This window comes from Hippocampus zosterae, chromosome 2, assembly GCF_025434085.1.
Source record: "Hippocampus zosterae strain Florida chromosome 2, ASM2543408v3, whole genome shotgun sequence".
Lineage (NCBI taxonomy): Eukaryota > Metazoa > Chordata > Actinopteri > Syngnathiformes > Syngnathidae > Hippocampus > Hippocampus zosterae.
In genome coordinates, this window is record NC_067452.1 from 41,082,045 (window position 1) to 41,104,584 (window position 22,540).

General features: G+C 53.0%; 2 protein-coding genes across 5 annotated transcripts; both read right to left on the reverse strand.

The window, feature by feature from the left end:
- Positions 1-246: 246 nt before the first annotated feature.
- On the reverse strand, positions 247-12,865 carry kdm5bb (lysine (K)-specific demethylase 5Bb). 4 transcript variants are annotated; one of them, XM_052054226.1, is made up of 28 exons: positions 12,504-12,864; positions 11,178-11,255; positions 10,867-10,989; positions 10,617-10,787; positions 8,850-8,906; positions 8,220-8,384; positions 7,674-7,770; positions 7,463-7,581; positions 6,625-6,783; positions 6,423-6,542; positions 6,201-6,359; positions 5,950-6,131; positions 5,716-5,878; positions 5,507-5,626; positions 5,077-5,271; positions 4,816-4,997; positions 4,612-4,736; positions 4,381-4,531; positions 4,198-4,312; positions 3,760-4,115; positions 3,431-3,569; positions 3,062-3,241; positions 2,824-2,988; positions 2,239-2,709; positions 2,082-2,166; positions 1,809-2,002; positions 1,088-1,339; positions 247-1,016 (listed from the first exon to the last, which is right to left on the reverse strand). In XM_052054226.1, exons 1-28 carry the CDS (start codon positions 12,780-12,782, stop codon positions 879-881), a joined length of 4,740 nt encoding a protein of 1,579 aa, XP_051910186.1. In that variant the 5' UTR covers positions 12,783-12,864; the 3' UTR covers positions 247-878. The 4 variants fall into 4 exon arrangements, with proteins under 4 accessions (XP_051910186.1, XP_051910169.1, XP_051910161.1 ...); XM_052054209.1 differs by having other exon boundaries at positions 5,950-6,359; positions 12,504-12,865; XM_052054201.1 differs by having other exon boundaries at positions 2,082-2,709.
- A 2,068-nt stretch (positions 12,866-14,933) lies between these two features.
- Positions 14,934-22,173, reverse strand: klhl12 (kelch-like family member 12). Its single transcript, XM_052056021.1, has 12 exons — positions 21,979-22,173; positions 20,979-21,205; positions 20,660-20,813; positions 20,352-20,569; positions 19,397-19,546; positions 19,189-19,303; positions 18,981-19,087; positions 17,848-18,043; positions 16,272-16,430; positions 16,098-16,196; positions 15,846-16,032; positions 14,934-15,692 (listed from the first exon to the last, which is right to left on the reverse strand). Exons 1-12 carry the CDS (start codon positions 22,034-22,036, stop codon positions 15,566-15,568), a joined length of 1,797 nt encoding a protein of 598 aa, XP_051911981.1. The 5' UTR covers positions 22,037-22,173; the 3' UTR covers positions 14,934-15,565.
- Between the last annotated feature and the right edge of the window lie 367 nt (positions 22,174-22,540).

A 22,540-nucleotide genomic window follows, 5' to 3' on the forward strand; every position in this document is an offset into this window, starting at 1 on the left:
CGTTTAAAAATCACCGGACTTATTTGAAGCATTCTTAAAAAAACAAAAATCAAGCTGCCAGTGCTGTCGTTTAGTGACGCGCATCTGTCATGTTCAAACAAAACTTGCCGCCCTGCTGCTTTGGTTCATTTTATTGCGAAAGGCTGAGCATCCTCCTCTTCAGCTTTCAAAATAAAAGCACACATCTTGCTTTTGCCACGGCGCGACACACAACCGATCACTGCATCGACGACAGACTTATATCCATAGAACAAAATGAATTTATTCCACAATATAAACTCTAGCAAGTCCACACTGAGTATCCTATCCCAAGTTCCACGCTGCCATTTGTACACGTGAGCAGCCGCGCCCCCCCCCCCCCCGCTGTACATCGCACCGTTGCTACGGCAACAACGATTCGCCGGAGATCCGTTTGTTTAATCGGACAGAAATTATTGCTCGGATAAATAAAACTATTCTACAAAAAGGGCAAGGATCATATGAAGATGCATGTACTAAACGCTGGATTCCAAAGGGAGGTGGGAGAAAACCTGGGCTCCGACGTCATCAAATCTTGCTCGGCATGCAATCGGGCTTGAGAGAAGAGAATATTGACCCCCCCCCCCCCCCCATCCACCATTTAACCTTGACTGGGTGCGTTTGAAGTAAGACTTCTTTGCGTCGATGTAATGGCATCCCATGCAATGCACATCACATCCACAAACAATTCATAAGTAAATATATATAATATGCATGTAAAAATCCCCCCCCCAAACAATTATAGTTCCGGACAACAAGTGAAGAAAGAGAAAATAGCACCATTGTTACAAAAAGGGTTGGACAAAGGGTGAGGGTGAGGCTGGTGGCACCCGCCGAGCGTCCTTTTGGGCGGCAGCGCTTCATTCCGTCATGCGCGCGGTGCCGAGTGCACACCGGACGCAAACGTAGTCCTCCTTCTCCGCCATTTCGGCCGTGACGCCGACACACACTTGGTGAAACCACTGGTTGCAGCAGCCGTCGCACTGGACCCAGTCCACCTGCGCACCACAAGGCAAACGCGGTCACTTTTTGGACGCCTGCGCTCATTTCCGGCACTTTCTCCCCCCACCTCATTTCCCTCGGGGAGCTGGCATCGCTCCGCGGGACACGCGGCCATGTCCTCGTCCGACTCGTCGGACTGCGAGATATCAGAACGCGGCGAGGGCAAGTTGGAGGCCGGCCTGCGCGGAACTTCCTTTGGATTCGGCTTCTGCCTTTTGTGAGAATGCGTGGCGTCCCTCGCCCGCCGCTCGCCGTGGATCGGCAGGTGCCTCTTTGCTTTCTTCTCCGGCACCATCGGAGCGTCCCTCGCTTTTGCGTCCTGACAGACGGAGCGCATTAGACTGTAGCAACCACAAATGCCCTCTGAGGACTCTGACATTTGAATTTCGTGCTGTGAGACTGATCAGCCAATCGGCGGGCCCGCTGTCGCTCGCTACCAACCAATCACAGCCCCCGGTTTGGCTAGCGGCCCGGAAATCGATCTTGATCCAATCACTGGACGTTTGTTACGCTAAGGCCCGCCTTTGCTGGAACATAAATGATCGTATGTTTGCTAAAATAAAGGATTGTACCACAGCTCTTCGAGTACTTCATTTTGCCTGGCCGTCGCTCCTTACAAGACGACAAGCGTATTCAATAAATAAAATTAATCCGGTGTATTTTTCTCCCTTTCCATTTGGGATTTGCAAGCGGACGTGAAAAAAGTGACAGAAACCGACGGATGGGGTAAACCCGACCAAACTCTCTCACGCCACCTGTTGGAAAAGAGATGAAAGTGGCGGGTTTACCTGACTGACTTTGGTTCCCTGAGAGTGAAAGCGCCCCCGTTTGTCGCAGTCGGCGGAATCGTCCCGCGCCGGAGACGCGGCGCGCTGGCTGGTGGCTCTGTCCAATAAAAGACGCTGCAGCGTGTGGACTTCTGGCAGCGACACCTGCAGCAGGAGGCCTTCCACCATCAGTTCCTCCAGGTCCCGATTCAAGCCTGTCAAGCCAAAAACGAGAGTGCCGTTTCCTTTCCCGCCGATCCAACGGGCGCGGGAGGAGGGACGGGCGTGGCTGACCCTGCAGCGGAATGCATCTCTGCTCGGTGTAGAAGACGGTCTGGGAATGGCTGGTCTTGTTCCACTCCGGAGTCAAACAAGGCGCCTGCGGGAAAACGGCAAAATGACGAAAGCCCCGATGCCCCCAAGCGAGCCAAACGGGGAGACGAGGCGCGACCTGCGTGTCGCCGCAAGTGTCGGCGGAGTCCGACGCGCAGCGGGTCAGCACGGGCGGCGCCGGCTCGCTCAACCGGCAAGACTGCACGACGCGCTGCGCCCGCCGCTGCCAGTCCAGCGTCCTCTCGAGCAGGTGCTGCAGCGCGTCGCCTTCCGGCAGCCGAGCGCCGATCCGCCTCAGGGACGCCAGCAGGGGCTGAACTTTGCCCAGCGGCGGCTTTCTGGATCTGCGACAGCGGGGGCAGAGCCACGGAGGCGCGTGGCCGAGGTCCGACGGGTGGCGGACGCACACGCTGTGGAAGGCGTCCCGGCAGAGCTCGCACTGCAGCATGGCCCCCATGGGCGCCTTGTGGCAGACGCACACCTTCAGGTCCGTGCAGTCGGCCGTCGGGAGCAGCTTGGACTCGTTGGCCACTCGCAGCTGCCGGAAGGCCTCCATCTCCCTGGCCCGCAGAGCCTCCAGCGTCGCGTTCTGAAAACCAAGCCCGGTCCCCGCCCCCCGTTCAACGTCCGGGAAAGGATTTGGGAAGGTAAGACGATGCGCGTCAAGCCGACGGACGGAGGTTGTTGGCGGACGACCACTTACGACGGAAGCGGAGTCCTCGGCCTCCGAAAGCGCTTTCTCCACATCGCTGATGGTGTTGAGGAGCCGGGGGCTTTTCTTCTTGCTACTTTTAGGCGATTCCTTCCCCTTCTTGGCCTTCCTCTTCGGGGAGCCTTCATGTCCAAGCTCGCATCTGGGACACAAAGCCTGCGACGCAAAAGGCAACGGTCGGGCCTCCTCAGAGCCGCGAGGACGACGCCGGCGCAGGAGGGGCTTTTACCTCCAGTAGGGTGTGGCCCGTGTCCTTGGGAAGGAAAAGGGAGGCGGCCGATTCTTTCCAGTCTTGCGCTTGTGCCACGACGGACTCGAGTCGGTCTAGGGGCTCCAGGTGGACTTGGATGGCTTGTCCTCGTAGCACCATGTCGCTTAAGTTGTCCACCAGGGGTCTGCGCTCATTGGCCTGCAAAACAACAGGGGGGGGGGGGGGGGTTAGTGCATCCCTCCACCGGGCTCACAGACGAGCTTCCTCCTTCTGCGCCGTCAGTCCATCATATTTTTGTGTCTTTTAAGTGGGGGGGGGGGGCGCATTGGCATTCACACGAAAAGTCAGAAGCTTTACGAGAAGCCAAACCCGCAAGTGCATCCTGACCTGAAGCTCCTCCGTTTCCTGGAGCCACTCCAGCGCTCTTCTGATGGTGTCCTTCAGGAGGAGGCAGTTGGGGAGGTGAGAGGAGACGCCGGAAGCTTCCTCAGCCGCAGCACTCAGGGTCTCGATGGAGTGAGGCGGCCTGATGGGTCAAGCGGGAGAACCAAAGGGGACACCGTGACGGTCAAGATCAAACGAAGGAGGTCGTTCCTTTGTGGAAAACTTGAAAATGATGCAGAAACTATTGGAAATTCTTTTGTTGCATTGTTTCCAGTCCACGCAGGAAATGGTATCGTTCAAAATTGTTCGATCGGTGGACGCGCCGCCTTCACCTGGCTTTCAGAAGACCGCTGGCCTTGTCCTCCAAGCGCTCCGACACGGTCAAAAGCTCCTGAAGGCGCGCCATGGCTTTCTCCACCGAGGAATGCGGCGGCAGGCCCACGCCCTGGTCGATGAGCCTCCGCATGCTTTCCAAAGTGAGGCCGGCGGGCTGGATGAGGGCCCGCTGCACCCCTTCCAGCCAGCGCGCCTGTTCCAGCCGCTCCCTCAGGCGCGGCAGCTCGGGCAGCTCCACGTCAAAGTCGAAGCTGACGTCCAACAGGCTCTGGATCTCGGCCGCGCCGGGGGACTCGTCGGCCAGGACCTTCTCGCTGTGCTGCTGGAAGTCGTCGATGCGATTCAAGAGGTCCTTCAATGAGAGGGCAATGGGGAGTGAGCAGGAGCAGGATCGCTCCGAGCGCATTCTCAAGCTCACTTCACCCCGAGGCTACCTTCAACAAGGGCGCTTGCGTGAGGCTGCAGGAGAGGTTATACAGCTGCCGCACAAACGAACGCAGCTCCTCCACGCTCAGCCGGCTCCGGGATTTCCCCGCGCCGCATTGGTACCTTGGGGAGCAGGTCGGGGTCAAGGCCGCGGCCGTGTCCCGAGGCGGCCTCGTCTCGGCTAAGCGTACCTGGTCTGCCGTTTGCCGCTCAAGAGCCGCTGCGCCACGGAGGAGCACTTCTCCGCGTCCTGCGTGACCAGACGCAGGCGACGCAGCAGGTCGTTTTCAGGGAAGCCTTCCGACTCGCATTCGGCAAGCAGCGAGCGGAAAACCGGCAAGCCTGCGGGAGAGGGGGGGGGGACCCTTGACGGTACTGGCGGGGCCGGGCGCAACGCCTTTCTCCACGTCTCCTTGCCTTACCCTTCTTCTTTTCCAGTTTGGCCTCCAGAGTCTCCGACACGCGGGAGGCCCAGGCGTCGTACTGCTCGGCCCGCCGCTTGGAGGCATTCATCATGGGCAGGAGGTCCTCCAGCGTGTACCTGAAACTACAGCAGCGAATGCGATGCGAGCGTCGGGCCTGCGGAGACGCAAGGGCCTGCCCGACCTCTGGGCGGCGCCACTTACTTGAGCGTGTAGTTGTCGAGCGGGCAGGCGCACAGGTCGCCCACGTGATGCAGGCAGACCAGCACGCCGGGGCTGCAGGGGCACGTGACGGCCGACAGGTAGCAGGTGGTCCGGCACTTGGCGCACTGTCGCTCGTCATCCTGGAGATGGTCGTACTTGGCCTCGCGCCGCCGCAGCAATCCCTTCAAACGCCAAGGCCAAAGCGCGGGGTGAGAGGTCACGGCCGACGGATGGCCACCGAGCCCGTTCTGACTGCTTCACCATTTTTGCCGCTTTGGCCCTCAGTTCCCGCTCTTCGGCGATCATGGCGGCCATGTCCTTGTGGACGGCGGAGGCCAACACCACATCCAGGGTCTCGGCTTTGGCCGCCATGTTGCACACCATCTCGTCGTGGGAGAAGACGTTGTAGCGGTGGAGCGTGCGGTAGTGACTGACGCATTGCCTGCCCAGAGACATCTGGAGGGATGGCAAGGCAAGATGGAGGTCGGGTCATGAGGAGATGTCAGGATCGGGCAGCTTTGGTGAGCAGGTCATTCCTTTCCGATTGAGTATGAAAAGAGCCGCGGCCAAAGGAAACGCTCCGTTTCGGAAAAAAAACCCGCAAAGCCTCCGCTGCCAAAATGGTGCCGGCTGCACTTTTGTTTGAGTGACATCAGCCGGAACAGGTTCCGGCCGAGCGAATCCCGCTTACCCAATCGACAGTGCAGAAGTTGACGGCCTCGGCAAAGTTGAAGCCTTGATTGAAGCCGCTGTGGTAGGCTCTGGGAAAGGTGACGACAAATTCACCGGCGCACTGGTTTGTTCTATAAATCTGAAGCACAAGCCCCGCCCCCCACCCCAAAAATGAGCATCCGTCGGAAGAGGCTCCTGGCGGCGTGCCGACGATGTGCAAAAACAAACCGGGACCCCGTGCGCCATCAGGGTATTGGGGTTCATGATGGTGACCAGCTGGTGCAAGAGGTCGGGCTGAGACTCAAACAGTTCCGGGGCCAGTTTCTTCATCACCTCCTCCAGCTGCTCGGCGGCACCGCCGGGAGCTCCGTACCAGGTTTTGGGCTCCCCCCTCGGAGTGAATAAAAGCAACGGCAAGGATATGAAAGGGCTCCGCGAGCGCCGCTCCCGCTGGGGACGTACCAGTGGAGGTAGTTGATGGAGTAGCTCCAGTGGTCCTCGATGTGCCAACAGAAGGAGGAGAAGCACATGCCCACGTAAAGCCACGGCAAGGTCATGCCGCAGATGTCCGCCGTCACGTGGGTGAGGACGGACGGGTTCATCATGGCCATGTTGTTGAGGTTCCAGCCGCACCGGAGGTATTTCTGCCCAGACGCGCAAACGTTTACGCGGGCGTGGTTGCCGCCGACGTTGCGCACCACCGACGGCTTTACCTCGTCCGCGGGCGAGACCTTGAATTTCCCGTTGGCGATGGGGAATCCGCTGCCAAACTCCTTGGAGGCGATATCTGCTCCGTATTCCACCGTCACGTCCTCCTCGATGGCTCCCACCAAGCGCCAGAACTCTTTTTCCACCAGCTCCGTAGGGACCATCTGGAGGAGATTGATGAACGATCAGAACGTTTGGTGCGGAAAAAAAAACTGCGCTCAACTTACGTGAACCGGCATGTTAAAATAATCCGACTTGAACGCGTCCGCCATTTGCCCGAAGGCCCGCAGGGAGTAGTCCCGGTAAGCCTGCTCAAAGCCAAAGGCTTCATGAGGCTTGCTACACTCCTACGAGAAAAGACGACGCATTCAGTGGCAGCGGCACTCCTTTTATTGGGCCGGCGCGTTGTCGACGTCGAGCGTTCGCTACCTGAGCCAGACACTTGGGGCACCTCCAGTCTCCCTTGGGGACGTCGCTCAGAGGGGGGATGAGGCAGAAGGTGTGGTAGCTGTCGTCGCAGCCGTCGCATAGCAACAAGCGGTCCTCGTCGCCCCCGCTGCCGCAAACCAGGCACGCAACCAGATCCACCTGGAGGAGGAAGCGAGCAAAGGTTGCTACTCGGTGCGCTGCAGCGGTGGGGCCCATCTTGAAAAAAATCCCCTCTGATCATTTGTTAAGATAAGATAAGATAAGATATCCTTTATACACAAAATGGATAAACCGCAGTACTATTTACAATTTTCCTTCACATCATTTAATTATTATTATTATTATGATTGTTGGGCGGCCCGGTAGTCCAGTGGTTAGCACGTGGGCATCACAGTGCAGAGGTACCGGGTTCGATTCCAGCTCCGGCCTCCCTGTGTGGAGTTTGCATGTTCTCCCCGGGCCTGCGTGGGTTTTCTCCGGGTACTCGGGTTTCCTCCCACATTTTAAAGTCATGCATGGTAGGCTGATTGAACACTCTAACTTGTCCCTAGGGGGCGACTGTGAGCGTGGATGGTTGTTCGTCTCCGTGTGCCCTGTGATTGGCTGGCAAGCGGTTCAGGGTGTCCCCCGCCTACTGCCCGAAGACAGCTGGGATAGGCTCCAGCACCCCCCACGACCCTAGTGAGGATCAAGCGGCTCGGAAGATGAATGAATGAATGAATGAATGTTTCAAAGTTTCATTTCAGCGTATGCTCCATTGAGCTCGAACGCGCGTCTTCGCAATGAGAGCGCACAGAAAAAGGAGCAACTTGAGCTGAGAGCGAAAGCCCGTACTGACCGGATTGGGAGGCACAGCTGGAACGTATTTTGGGTAGCGCTGCTTGAATTTGTCCTCCTCAAAGAGCGGCTCCTTGATTTCCGCCGGCTCCTGTTTGACTTGCACGGGAATCTCGTTTTCTGCAAGACGGGCGGGAGCAACGCGTGGGTGTCCGCGTTTCCAAAAAGCGGAAACCGCCGCGGCAGATGCGCAAAAAGGGTGGGAGGCTGACCTGCTTCTGGCTTGGCCACCAAAGAGCCCATCCTCCTCCTCAAGTTGGGACGGTTCTCGCCCGCCGCCTCGCCCGCTTCGCTCTTCACACACGCAGACTACGGGAAAAGGGGGCCCATGAACTGGAGGTCACCTGACTCCCCCCACCCACCCCCCCCCCATTCAAATGGCAGTTTTTTGTCATTTCCGAACATGTTCCACCATTCCTGTCCTCCAAACGTCACAACTCAAACTTTGGGGCTGTTTTCTTTAGAAAGGTGGGGGGGGGGGGGCAGGGGGGGGGGTGCATTTGAGTTTCCTCAGAATGGTGGGGGCCATGCGCCGACTTCCATTTAGCATGAATTTGAACAGGTTTGCTTATTTTTGAACATTGCCACGTCACAGTGTTAGCGGCAATTGTTACAACCACATTATTTGGCTTTTTTTTGGGGGGGGCTTCCTCAAAAATTTGTAGGTGACACGAATGGTGGAACAACAATATGAAATCACAAAACCTGTCGTCGTGGCGACAAATGCGTAGAGAAGCATTGAGTGGACGAGGCCCCACCTCATACTTGATGCGTTTGCCTCTGCGAGCGCCGGGGAAGGAATTGGCCATCTGGATGGGCTGACTCTGAAGCGGCTCGGGCAGCGTGGGCGGCTCCTTGGTGTCGACCGGATCCGCATGTTCTGCAGCCTCCTCTGGCTCTGCGTGGACTGCCTTTTGAACGCACTGAAGCAAACAACGTGCGGGTGAACGTGCGGATCGAGCGGCTTGGCGCAGAAGAGCGAGAGAATGCCGCTTTCAAGAGATGCTTTTGTGCTCAGAGTGGAAATAAAAGGTGAGAAAAGAGACGACGCGCAGGGGTGGCATGTCGTTAGCGTGCAAGAGGAACAACAGAGCGGCACGCCAAACCCAGCAGAGGTTGGGAAGCACGGCAATAGAAGACACGACGTTATGATGACTCCATTTTAGCGCCACGTGTTTTTCCTGCCCGGAAATCTTGGTACTGAGAAACCGGCTGGCTTCCGAGTCGAGAACATTGGACGAGTTAGCAAAGGTTCAGTAACATGGCTTGCGACAACAAATCGTTTCTGCAAGCAAGACTTTGGGGAAAAACGGCATCAAACGCAGCCACAGCATGCAGGCGGTTGTTCGGGAGACGTCTTGTGTCGTCTGTGGCGGCCGGCCACGTACCTTTTGGCGCTCGCCATCAGCCTCCAAACGCATCAGTTTGGAAGCCGCCTCTGGTGTCTGAGGCGAGAGAGAGCCCAAGTAATTCAATTATTTGGAGCGACCTGCACGAAAGAGGTCGTGGGGCGCCCATCCAAGATATACGTCACAGATTTCTTGCCAAAAACTTTAGGGCGAGCCGCCATTTAACAGCGTCAAAGGGGCGTGAACGCGTTTCATCTACGGCGTACACAAAAGGCTTCAAATCCCACCGCGAGCCGGTTTGCAGATTCAGCGGCGCCTTGAGAGACGAGTAACACAACTCGCGCGAGATGTTCGCCACTTTGTGTTTCATGTTTTGCGCCATTTTGCAAAATAGTGCCTTCATAAAAAAATAAGAATCATCAAGAAATATCCATCCATCCATCATCTACCGCTTATCCGGGGCCGGGTCGTGGGGGCAACAGCTTTAGCAGGGAAGCCCAGACTTCCCTCTCCCTAGCTACTTCGTCCAGCTCTCCCCGGGGGATCCCGAGACGTTCCCAGGCCAGCTGGGTGACATAGTCTCTCCAGCGTGTCCTGGGTCTTCCTCGGGGTCTCCTCCCGGTGGGACATGCCCGGAACACCTCAACGGGGAGGCGCTCCGGAGGCATCCGAATCAGATGCCCGAGCCACCTCATCTGGCTCCTCTCGATGTGGAAGAGAAGCGGCTCGACTCGGAGCCCCTCCCGGATGACCGAGCTTCTCACCTTATCTCTAAGGGAGAGCCCGGACACCCTGCGGAGAAAACTCATTTCGGCCGCTTGTATCCGCGTAGTAAGGCGTTTTTGGCCCGAAAAAAAAACGACCATGTATAGTAAGGCGTTTTTAGCCAAAAAAAACGACCATGTATAGTAAGGCGTCCATCCATCCATCCATCCATCTTCTACCGCTTATCCGGGGCCGGGTCGCGGGGGCAACAGCTTTAGCAGGGAAGCCCAGACTTCCCTCTCCCTAGCTACTTCGTCCAGCTCTCCCCGGGGGATCCCGAGAGGTTCCCAGGCCAGCTGGGTGACATAGTCTCTCCAGCGTGTCCTGGGTCTTCCTCGGGGTCTCCTCCCGGTGGGACATGCCCGGAACACCTCACCGGGGAGGCGTTCAGGAGGCATCCGAATCAGATGCCCAAGCCACCTCATCTGGCTCCTCTCGATGTGGAGGAGAAGCGGCTCGACTCTAGGCGCTCCGGAGGCATCCGAATCAGATGCCCAAGCCACCTCATCTGGCTCCTCTCGATGTGGAGGAGAAGCGGCTCGACTCTAGGCGCTCCGGAGGCATCCGAATCAGATGCCCAAGCCACCTCATCTGGCTCCTCTCGATGTGGAGGAGAAGCGGCTCGACTCGGAGCCCCTCCCGGATGACCGAGCTTCTCAACTTATCTCTAAGGGAGAGCCCGGACACCCTGCGTCATCATCATGCGACATCAAGAAATAAAAATGGAGAAAAAAAACAAAACAAAAACAAACAAGCACAGCCATATTGCGGAAAGCCGCGGTGCTTCGTCTCAGAGAATTTGATGCACTCACACGAGGCACGTGATTGGTTCCTGGCGCGACAACAACCATTGAGGGCACGAGTGGATCCAACACGTGAACCGATTGGCTGCGCATCGTCGCGCGCTCCCCCAGCACCTTCCCATATTTTTTTTTTACGAGCGTGGAAACAATTCAAGTCGTCTCTCATGGCGCCGCCGTCTTGTATCAGTTGTAGCGCGAAGAAACCACGACGAGCCTATCGGCGAGGCGTGCGTCTTACCAGCAGATTTGCGCCGCTTTGAAAGAGATTGTAGGGGTAGAGCGTTTTCTCGTAATGTCCTCGCAGGTGTGAGCCAACAGCTTTCCCAGGGGCGAAGCCCATCTGCATCGCAATCTTAGTCCAACGTCGGTCGCGGCACACCACGTCAAATCCGCCTTCCTCCGCCACTAACTGCGATGGCACGTGACAGACAGCAAACGGAAGGTTCGTTAGGCAATTCAAACGGGGGGCCAGGTTAGATGACACCAACCTTGTTGAGCTGGTACAGATCCAAAATCTTCCTCTCCACGTGGGGAATCTTCAAGGAACATCCCTGCAAATCCCAGAATTTGGCAATCTGGTCCAGAAAGTTGAGTTTGACTCTCGTCTGAGCCTGGGATGGGATAGTAGACAATCGTTTGTAACAATTGTAACACCTCCCGCCATTTTATGAAGCCGCTCGTTATTCACAGTTCTCGAGCCACGACGTTTTTCTCATGCCCGCGTACGCATCTTCATCTTCTAAAAACGCCGCAAATGAGTTGACCACAGCAAACATGTGGCCCATGGACAAACGCTCACCTCCAGTTCATTGAGCCTCTGGATCCGAGGTACAAAGTGAAGTCTGTCAACATCGCAAGCAAATGGAGGCTGCCAACCCTGAACAGCAACAGAGCAATATCAGAACATGAGCCTTTGTCTGGAAGTGGGAGGCTTGTTACGTTGGGGGGGGCCACAGTCTATTACTCTTACACGCCGCCTCGGTAGATTCTCGGCTTTCCTTTGTGAAGCCTTCCCATTTTTAAAACAATTTTTAGGAGAGATATATGTAATTGACACAAAAGGCCTTTTGACATGGAACGCTCTGATCGTCCTCGGGGTGTAACTTACAGATAACCCCCCACCCCCCAAAGAAACCCTTTCTTTACACAGCTGAGCGTGGAAAACAAGAATGGTCGCGCACAAAAGGGGAGGCCCAAGTTTTTGTTCCAAGTAAGAAGAAGCATACATCCCCCCCCCCACTGGCACACAAAATGGCCAGATGGAAGACTCAAGGCAGTCACTCGGCCAGCTTACCACAAAGCCAACATGGAGGACGACACCCAACAAACTGAGCCCGAGAATCGGAGCTCGTCTTCAGGCCGTCTTAAGTCAGCCTAAATATGAAAATGAAACTCTCTAGGTTTCGTGCTGTGGGTACATCCACCTCCATTTTAAGAGGCACGGCTGTTTAATGACTGCATGTTATTTACATAACCTGCTGTACTTGTTAGGACGCCATTTGATGACTTTGTCAAGTCCATTCTTAACACCGGCCAAAGCGGGATAGATTCATATAAAGTGACGGTTGATGACAAGTGTTGGGTGTCACGCCGACCGCACAGCGATGGATGCTCTTCGGCAAATAACGCCCGAGAATCCACTCAGGCGCGACGGCCCATATGGGAGATTTAAAAAAAAGCGATGTGCTTCACGATGACTTTTTTTTTTTTGGCCGAATACGGCACAAGGCTGTCTGTCTTCCGCATATCCACCTATGACAACAGCACCGTGTGCTACATCATGACAGTTTCTGCTAGTTAGCATTAGCCTATTAGCTCAAAGTCTCAGTGGCCGGAGCGCCCGACGCTTTGTTGACACACGGCCAACAACGACGCGGTTCCACTCGGGCCACGCTGGTGGGACGAGTAACGCGTCCGGGACGGAGGAAATCGGACCGCTGGCGACGCCAGCGACGCCGAAAACGACGCGGCGAGCCGCGGCAGCACAAAAGAATGAACCTAGCCGTTCATCCGCCATGTTGAGCAGTCCCTTTAAATCCCTCGCCGCTTCACCTCCTAACAAGCGTCGCGACCGAGCGAGCATCCGCGTCCGAAGGGGCGTTTAGACATCCGCGAACACGCTCACCTGAGGCGGCCGGACTTTGCAAATGCCCGTTTTCTCGGCGATGGGACGGATCTTATTGATGAAGGCGTACGGGTCTGCGAATTCTTCCCAGCTGGGCTCGAACACCGGGCACTCCGGGGGCGGCTTGAACTCGTCCGGCCGAGGCTGGCTCATCGTTTCGGGCAGGACGGGTCGGGTCACGGTGTCGTGGAAAGGGGGGCTCCGTGTACGGGGCGGGGGGGCCGGGGGACGTTTTATTCCGTTATTAACCGTCGGGCCCGGTGGCAAGCCACTCGACATCAACACGAGATGAGGCAGCTGACACACGCGCACCCGCGTCCACGCGCACACCCATCCACGCACCGTGTCGGGAATGTTCCAAGGCAGTGAGCACGTCCGCTCAAAAAACTAGACACCAATTTGCTCCCAAGGTCCTCGTGGTTTGACCTCGAGCTTTGCGCTTAGTTGAAACGATCCACGTTCACCATCGTGACTCGTCATAGCCCACGCCATGGCGGGGAGACGTCACGGTGTTTGGTTTAAAAATCACAATTAAGAACCGAATTGGCTACAATAGCGCCCGGAACTGATTGATGACCCAGATACATTCTATGTGTATGTGCAAACGCAAGAGAGAGTATTTGATTTATTGATTGTAATTAGTCATTGATCGTGTTGTGGTACATTGTGTGGGCAGTGGGATCGGTTCTCCACCGGGTGACGGGGTGGATGTGGGTGTGAATGTTTATTGGTCTATTTATGTGCCTTGTTGGAATAGGCTCGGGCACCCCCCAACCCAACCCCTACCCGCGACCTTGTTCAGGATACACGCTATTGAGAATGGATGCTTGTACTTGAACTCCTTAAAACTACGCAAGCATGAAACACTCACTGTACTTGATTGCTTATTGTCACCGTCTTGGGACGTGATATCAAGTCTAGAAAAAAAGGCGTACTTTTAGAACGGTACGTTTTTATGAACACAAGTGTGTCAAATCGTTTGTTTGTTTTTTTGGGGGTGGATTGTTTTCTGTTTACGCTGACGCGGATGAATATGTTTCAGGGGACACCTGAAGCGACGTCGGACTTTTTTTTTTTAAAAACTCAAAGCTGCTATTGGACGATCCAGCCGGCACGTTTCACAACGTCAAACTCGCAATTAATCTCTGACTTCAACGATAACCTTGTATAATAAAGGCCAACTCATCAATTATCCAGATTTTCTCACGGAAAAAGGCAATTCCTATTAAATTTAAAGGTCAAGTCAGACACTTTAAAAGCGCTCAAGGACATCTGCATAATTGCGCACTTGATCACATTGATTTCTGTACCAACTGTTCAACTGGTACAGGATTCTATTCTACCATCGACCACTTAAGCTCTGTTTGATACTTTGTCTCACAGTTGTAATAAACAATTACAGTATCATTATAGTATCATCCATCATAAACAATGGCCTCGTTTATGATGGATGATACTAGTGCAGCGTGTACTACCGGAGACAGGTTCCTTGTGTGTCCTACATACTTGGCCAATAAAGGTAATTCTGATTCTGATATATATATAAAATAATAAATAGCAATCAACAGACAACCAAGGGCACTTGTGATTATTGCGGGTTAAAGTTAGGTGGTGCGTTGTTTAAGTGCAATAAGTGGATGTCAGATGCTGAGGGAGGGTCACAGTCTGTGGCAGGAGGCGACTGAGATAAATGACAACACGTTAGTATAGTTTATGAAAACTAACAAAATAACGACGAGTAAGATTGAAAAAAAAACATTGTCATTAATGAAGTTAAACAAAAAGGCAAATGCTTTATGAAAACGAAAACTAACTATAATTGGAACAAAAATGTCTTGCATTTTCGTTTTAGTCGACTAAGCCTCATGAATTTTCAGGATCGAAATCAACTTTCGGGGTTCATGATGCATTTATTTATTTACGATTGATCAAACCATACGGAACTCTGTGCAACTGTATCGCATTGCTACATATTTATCAAGGCGCATTTGCGCCCTCTAGTGGATGAAAACCAAACTGATTTACAAAACAGTAAATCGTTACCACCGCGAAATAAATGAACGAACCAGGTTCCCAATCCAAACGAGGTGCTCAAGAATCGTTCAGTGTTTCACTCATTACCTTCAGTTTTCTCTTTGTTTGGTGTTGCTTTTACAGTCGAGCGCGTTTCCGCTTCGCACATCGGGCTTGGCGCTACCTGAGGGTGCGACAGTTGTTTACGTCAATAGCTTATGATTTACGACACCTTTCCCCCTGCACGCTTCTAAAGCAAAGCGTCGGCCTTATTGTCGTAATAGGAAGCAAAACATGAACCAAATCTGCTTTCCGAAAAGTTATTGCAAGGTCAGTGAAACTTGGGAGTCGCTGACGGTGTGTCCACACCACTTGACAGCCATTCATACACACACACACAAAAAAAAGAGAGACAAATTACACTTCTCTTGTGGGTTTATTTTCTTTCTGAGGAACCGTGTTGGACGGTTGGAAGTAAACGTACTCCAATTGAAATGCTCGAGGGAAACAAATGACATGCCGTGTACCTCAAATGGCGGTCATTAACAAAACAGAAAAGAATCCAACTAAAGCGGATCAGATTCCGTTCTTTTCTCAAACGCTTAGTCCAGATGTGAACAAAGTCATTTTATAAATGGGATCTGAGTCTCAAGGCGATTCCTACTAAGAGAACGATAACGAGGGTTGCTCGGAACTCTGCAAATGCTCAACAACAAGCAAATGGCCCATCAAACTGAGAGGCAGCATGAATGGTCACCATGCGACGCAAGCTAGGTCATAAGGCATTTAGCAGCATCGCTTTCTGAGGACGTGTACAAATATAGAATCTCACAAAGTAACAACAGGAACGAGTGGCACTAAGGAGAGCCATGCAGGTGGCGGTGGGATCGCCGTCGATCAATCAATCGTGGGCCCCGCATTTACGGGTTAAATGTCCAGCGAATGAGAGCTGTGATTTTGGACATTCCCTCGATCGAGCCGCCGAGCAATTGAACAAATTGTCTGTTCAAGCGGCCTCGCATTCAAGTCTGGCACTTCACATGGCCAGGTCACTTTTCTCGTAGAACGCAGACTCCCGCGTCGCACCGCTGCGTCACCATGGAGGTAACCACCTCCCAGGAATCGATCACGGGATCGTAACATTCGATACTGCTGAGAAGAGAGTTGCCGTCGTATCTGCAAAGACAAACGGCGAGGAAAGCCCGTTGAACAAATACGAAGAGAAGCGGAAAATGACGAGCGGCGTCGCGAGCGGCCGTTAGCTAACATTCACCCGTCGGCGCGCGCGACGGTACTAACCAGAGATCAATAAGCCAGGACACTCCTTACCCGGCGATGGCATACAGTCGTCCTCGGAGGACGGTCGCTCCCACGTAGCATCGAGGTGTGGTCATGCTGGCCACAGTGGTCCAAAAGTCGGTTCTGATGTTATAGACCTCAACGGAATCCAGGTGGGAAACCCCGTCAAAGCCTCCCACCACATAGATGTGGTCATTGAGTAAAGCCACGCCTGCCCCTGAGGAAGCCGGATCTTGTTTACACCTCAACCGGCTCCAACCAAGACTTGCGGGAAAAACTCACCCGAGCGCTTGGTGGCCATCGGGGTGACGCTCGTCCAGTGGCCTGTGTGGGGGTCGTAGCGCTCCACTGAATTCAGTATGTTAAGTCCATCGTAGCCTCCTTCGGCAAACGGCAAAGCAAAATATGCAGTGAGAGCCCTCGTAAGCGTGACGGCATGAAATGAGGTGTCCGTACCGAGACAATAGATCAGACCGCTGGCCACCACCAGACCGGCGCCTTCTCGAGCCGTCTGCATATCTCCCAGCATGCTCCACTGGTCGATGTTCGGGTCATATCGCTCCATGCTGGTGTGGCGTCGACTGCCGTCGAAGCCGCCGGCAACGTAGATCATGTCTGAGTCAACAAGAGTAGAACAACAACAACAGCAAAATGCTTCGGAGACTTGATTGTAGAAAGACAATCGAAATCCAACGACAGCCGTGATTCTCAACATCTCCCTCTGGTGGTACCCACCCATACACACACCTGCCCACGTCCTCACAAAATTAAACGTTCACGCAGCAAAATGTGACAGTGACTTCAACTACAGTGAAACTCCTCTACAACGAAACCTACATGGGCGAAAATACCCCCAAGTGTGAAAAAAACTTGCATTAACACCATTCCCACTTTCCTGCACCCCATACAACAAAAAAAAAAACCTGTTGCGTCATACAAAATCTTTTTCTCTGCTCTTGCCTCGCGATGAGATTCACTACAACAAAGTCTAATCCAACAGCGACCTCTACTGCTTCGTTCGGAAACGGCAACAGCAACCACCGCACTGGTTTACACATACGCAGTCGTCCAGGAAGTATTTGTTAATTTTTTTATTGTTCTTTTCAGACGCAGCAAGAAGGTTGCATTGCTAAACCGGCGACAAAACGGACCTTTGGATGTCAAGCAGCTAAGACAAGAAGAGCTCTGACGCTGGAAGAGAGGCTCAAAGTGATCAAAATGAAAGATGGAGGAAGGAAAATACAAGACATGATCCAAGAAATTGAAGTAAGTGAAAGTGAATGCTGATCGTACATTTTGCAATTTCTTTCGACTATATGAAGTGTCAAATAAGTGTATACTCATACTTATGCACTATTGGAAGAAAAATAAAGAGTACACATAGGTTTGTGTGTGCGTGTACACATACGTTTGTGTGCGTGAGTGTTTACATCTGAGATCAAATTTGCAACAGTGAAAAATCCCCTGTTGTGAAAAATGACTTGCTGCAAATATGATTTCATTGTAGAGGAGTTTCAATGAATTTTATTTTAAGATCTAGTACAGGACATTTACGTTCCAATATTGTGCATTTGCCTTTCAAGACCAGTACATTCGCATTTCTTCGGAACTGTTTTGGAGGGACAATTTTTATGAATTATTGAATTCATAAAATTTACTAATTTTTTACTAATTTTTCTAAATTTAAAAATTTACTGAATTATTGACGGCTAGTGATTTACTTTGCCACAGGAAAGCAAATCCATATTAGAGTTGTGTGCCGTTAGCTTGTAGCGCAGCGCCGGACATCACCTGAGGTCTAGTGGACGAGATGCAGCATGCAATTAACAGTGAGAAGAAGAGGCTGAGAAGGTTCGCAACTTCTCTTCACTAATAGTCGTTGCTGCCACTAGGTAGAGAGAATCCAGTTAATGCCTGCGAGTATCGCCGTGTGCTCTTCGTATGTGTTGCCGTCACATCCATGCGCCTCGCCCTTCGACCATTTTTGCACTTGCTTAGCAAGCAAAACACAAAAAAAGACACAAGGCGTCACCTCCAAGGGTTGTGGCTCCAGCCAGGCCACGGCGCACATTCATGGTGGCGACGGTGTACCAGACGCCGTCCTCGTCCGCCGTGTAGTCCAGACACTCCACGGAGCTGAGCCTGGACCTCCCGTCAAAGCCTCCAATCACGTAGACTCGATCGTGGAGAGACACCGTGGCAACGTAGCGCCGCTTCCTGGCAATGTTCTGCGAAAGTGAGGCGGAGCGCAAAAATCATAGAGGGTTGCTTGACAAGATACTTAAACTCCTCCACTTGGGGCAAGATCTCCCCCCCGACCCGGAGGGGGCACTCCACCCTTTTCCGACTGAGGACCATGGTTTCAGATTTGGAGGTGCTGATTTTCATCCCAACCGCTTCACACTCGGCTGCGAAACGCTCCAGTGAGAGTTGTAGAGCCCCGTTTGAAGGAGCCAACAGCACCACATCATCTGCAAAAAGCAGGGATGTAATACTGAGGCCCCCAAAACGGACTCCCTCAACGCTTCGGCTGCGTCCGCCGTCAGCCAAAGACGGGCGGACGTTGTATCGGTCTGTCGTGGTGAAGAAGGAGCTGAGCCAAAGGGCGAAGCTCTCAATTTACCGGTCGATCTACGTCCCAACCCTCATCTATGGCCACGAGCTATGGGTCGTGACCGAAAGAACGAGATCCCGGATACAAGCGGCCGAAATGAGTTTTCTCCGCAGGGTGTCTGGGCTCTCCCTTAGAGATAAGGTGAGGAGCTCGGTCATCCGGGAGGGGCTCAGAGTCGAGCCGCTTCTCCTCCACATCGAGAGGAGCCAGATGAGGTGGCTTGGGCATCTGATTCGGATGCCTCCTGAGCGCCTCCCTGGTGAGGTGTTCCGGGCATGTCCCACCGGGAGGAGACCCCGAGGAAGACCCAGGACACGCTGGAGAGACTACGTCACCCAGCTGGCCTGGGAACGCCTCGGGATCCCCCGGGGAGAGCTGGAAGAAGTAGCTAGGGAGAGGGAAGTCTGGGCTTCCCTGCTAAAGCTGTTGCCCCCGCGACCCGGCCCCGGATAAGCGGTAGATAATGGATGGATGGATGGATGGGTTGCTTGACAATTTCCTAATGTGTGCCCCCCCCCCCCCCCCCCCCCCCCACACCGTTCAATCCTCACCGGGAGGAAGGTCCACTCCTGAGTTTTCGGGTCATATTTCTCCACAATGTCAATTGGCGACTGCTGGCTGCCGAAGCCGCCGATCACCAGCAGGACTTCTTTGGCACCTGTGGGGAGGGAGGGGAGGGGGGTGGGGGTGACATTGAGAAAGACTTCAACATGCGAATGCCAAAGGTTGGTGCAGTGCAGGTAAAAACAAGACACCCGCCTAATCTGGCTTGTGTGCGCGGGCCTTGCATCTCGCTCCTCAACTCCGGCCTGAGGTGAAATTTCTTGGCTTCGTCGACAAGGTCGCGACAGGGCAGACTGCAGCGTATCAGGGGCTAGAAGGGGGCCAGATGGCGGATGACTGCCACGGCGGCAGGCGATCCTTGCGCCCGAGAAGCGGCGGCGGCGGCGGCGGCGGCGCGTCTCACCTCCGCATCGATGACGTCCGTGATGTAGCGGGGGGTCAGCAACGGCATTCGGACAAACTCCAGCATGTCGGGCAAATAGGGCTCTCTCTCTTTTCGGTTATGTTTGACCCAGTTGAGCACCGCTTCGAAAACGGGCTCCTCCGAGTCCACCTGCAAACAAAGCACCTTCAGAAGAACCATTCACGAAACGGTTCCAACGTGATTTTGCCTGCGCCCACAAACTGCTGCCTTTGGTGCGGGCCACTCGGACGCCCCGCCCATCAGGTTTTTAAGATATTTTCATTTTTGGTTTGGAGGTTTGAGCTATTTCAGATTGCGCAATACCGATTTGATCCGACCTTACGTTGTCATCCATACCTGTAACGTTTCAGGAAAAAAAAAATCCACCTGATAGTGAAGGTATCTAAATCATGTGATATTGATTTGTATGAATATTATTGTTAGGTAAACCTGATGTGCTCGAGAAAAAAAAAAGAAGAAAGCAGCGCAAAAAAATTGGACGAGCAATGTAATTTGTTTAAACAACACCGGCACATGTGGATTAGCTCATAGATTTGTCAACATATACACTACGCCATTTACAAAATTGTGACTTTGGAGGTTTGAGCGTCTGGAACGGGAAATTGTTTCTAGCAATAGCTTAAAAATATTTGTGCCGAGACCGAAACTCTTGCTAATTCCCCGGACCTGGACTTGGTCTGTCTCCAGGAGTTCCAGCTGAACAAAAGCAGCCCTCCCAAGGCCTGATGCTGCCAGTTTCACTAAACCATAAAATCTTCCAAACACACAAAGGGGAAAATATGTTGTGTTTTATTTTTCTTTTCCCTTTTGGAAAAAAAAATAATAATAAATTGACTGTATACATATTTAATCAAGTATGTTGGTCGCATTAATGGCAGTTTTAATGGCGCCTGAGCCACTGCAAAGGTGCGCCCCCTGCCGTCCGTTTCCTTACTTGTATTTCGTCACATTTGATGAGCTTCTCCACTTCTGCCTGGCTCAGCAGCATGAACTCCTCATGCTGAACCACCTCAGAGAAATGCTTCTGGGAAAAGAGCTCGGCGGCTTGCATCAGGTCCAGGCAATTGTGCGTTTCGGCAAAGTCGCGGATGCCCAGACAATTGGACGGATCCAGTTGGCTCTCCAAAAAATCGCAACAGGCTCTTTTCACCCCTGAGGAGAGCAAAGAAGTCACTGCAGGCGCGGCAATCTTTCGAGCCGTCGACTCGGGAACCGGGAGTCACCGCGGCGGAAAGACCGAACCTTTAAGTTGCAGCAGGCATGCCGCGGGGAGCAGCTCTTGCACGTTCTCCACCGTCACCAGCACCGTCTCTGTGTAGACAAAGTCCAACAAGATCTCCATAGTCGACGCGCTCAGCCCCTGGATGTCCACGAAGGATTTGCCCTTCTCTGCAAGCTAACGCACATTTTGGGGTAAGAAGAGGAACATTTCATTGAATTTGGTGCTTTTATTTTAGCCAATCTTTTTGTTTTTTAAAGTTTAAACTCTGAACCGCTCGTGACATCGCCCATCTACTAAAACAAAACCAAAAAAACAACCCCAAAAGATGTTTGGAGTTACCTCACTGGTAAACATGGCACAGAAATAGTCACTGCAGGCTGCTAAGACAATCCGGTGAGCTGGAAAATCCGCATTTTCCACCCGTAGCGTTATATCGCAGAGTGTGCTGCTCTTGCGGAGAGAGTTCATGGCATTAAGGATGGATTTGGCATGGGAATTGGTCATGATGTCCTTGGGGGCCATGCTGCCTTGAGAGCCACTCGCAGCTCTCAAACCACTCAAGGAATCTAAATGACAGACAGTACAAAACAGGGGAGTCTTTAGGACAATTACAGACACATTGTAGCAACCACAAATGCCCTCTGAGGACTCTGACAGTTGAATTTCGTGCTGTGAGACTGATCAGCCAATCGGCGGCCCCGCTGTCGCTCGCTACCAACCAATCACAGCCCCCGGCTTAGCTGGCGGCCGGAAATCGATCTTGATCCAATGACTGGACGTTTTGCTACGCTAAGGCCCGCCTTGCTGGTGGAAAAAACGTATCGGGTGTTTGCTAATAAAGGATTGTACCACAGCTCTTCGAGTATTTCACTTCGCTTGGTCGTCGCTCCTTACAACATCACTCGCTATTCAGCGGCGATTCCCAATCAGGGTGGCGTGAGAGATTACTGGGAAATTATACAACTTCACCAGTCAAAAATGTTTTAATTGACAATATGTTATGTGTCATTGTTCAAACAGCCACGCCGGCGAAGTCTCGCGAGAGGCAGAACGATGAAATGTAACAAGAGGGCTTTTAAGTAACGAATGGGACACAACTCTGTGTGTGGGAGTGGTGCTAGCGATGCGTGTCACTCAGAGGCTTTTCTGATGTTCGATTATTGATGCGATTTTGAAAAGAAAAAAAAACGGTAGCCTAGGTCTGCACTTCCTTTGACATCATGCACACTTGTTGTTGATGACACACGCCCACGTTGATTAACTGAGGATTTCGTTGAAAAATAATAACATTAAAAAAAACCCTCTGTATTAGCGTTACAACATGGAGCATACAACTTACCGTTTAACGATTTGAATACTTTTTCCACCGCTGGGAGGCAATAACTATAGCTACACATCAGCTAGCAGCGGACGAGAGCTGAAGGCTAACCCGCCGACGCTACACAACAGCGAAAGAAAAACAGCCATAGAAAGTCAGCCAATGGCCAGAGGAGGACGAGACATGAAGCGACACACGCAGGGGGAGCTGGTCACAAATGGACAGAGTACCTGTCGCCGTGTCAAAGCGGCTTCCGAGCGTCAAGCTAAGTTGCGTTGCCAGCTAGCTTTAGCATCGAATTCCCTCCTTCCGGTTGTCGCTGTAAGACAGCCTGGAGAAAATATCCCGATTACAGTCAGTCCATGTTGCGATGTCATCATGTGCACATCCTCAAAATATGGCAAAATCAAAAGAATCCCGCTCCTTGAGAAGAGTTCGGCCGCAGCGACACTGCGGTGGCTGGACGTAAACACGAAATCAACGCTCGACGTGCGTGCCGTGCCGTGCGTGCGCGCTCATTCGGCGGCAAGCGCCAGCGAGGGCTGGCGATAAGATACCTAGCGAGCGCGCTCCCGCTTAGGGC

Excerpts from the sequence above, each read along its gene's own strand:
- kdm5bb (XM_052054201.1), bottom strand. The coding sequence starts at position 12,782 with ATGTCGAGTGGCTTGCCACCGGGCCCGACGGTTAATAACGGAATAAAA. Across the intron at positions 6,132-6,200 it reads AGGTCTCGCCCGCGGACGAG|AAATACCTCCGGTGCGGCTG; the intron begins GTAAAGCCGTCG and ends GCGTCTGGGCAG. Across the intron at positions 2,989-3,061 it reads CGGGCCACACCCTACTGGAG|GCTTTGTGTCCCAGATGCGA; the intron begins GTAAAAGCCCCT and ends TTTGCGTCGCAG.
- klhl12 (XM_052056021.1), bottom strand. The coding sequence starts at position 22,036 with ATGTGTAGCTATAGTTATTGCCTCCCAGCGGTGGAAAAAGTATTCAAA. Across the intron at positions 16,431-17,847 it reads TGGAGCCACAACCCTTGGAG|ACATGATCTACGTTGCCGGC; the intron begins GTGACGCCTTGT and ends TTGTTGACTCAG. Across the intron at positions 16,197-16,271 it reads CGGTCTGATCTATTGTCTCG|GAGGCTACGATGGACTTAAC; the intron begins GTACGGACACCT and ends CGTTTGCCGAAG.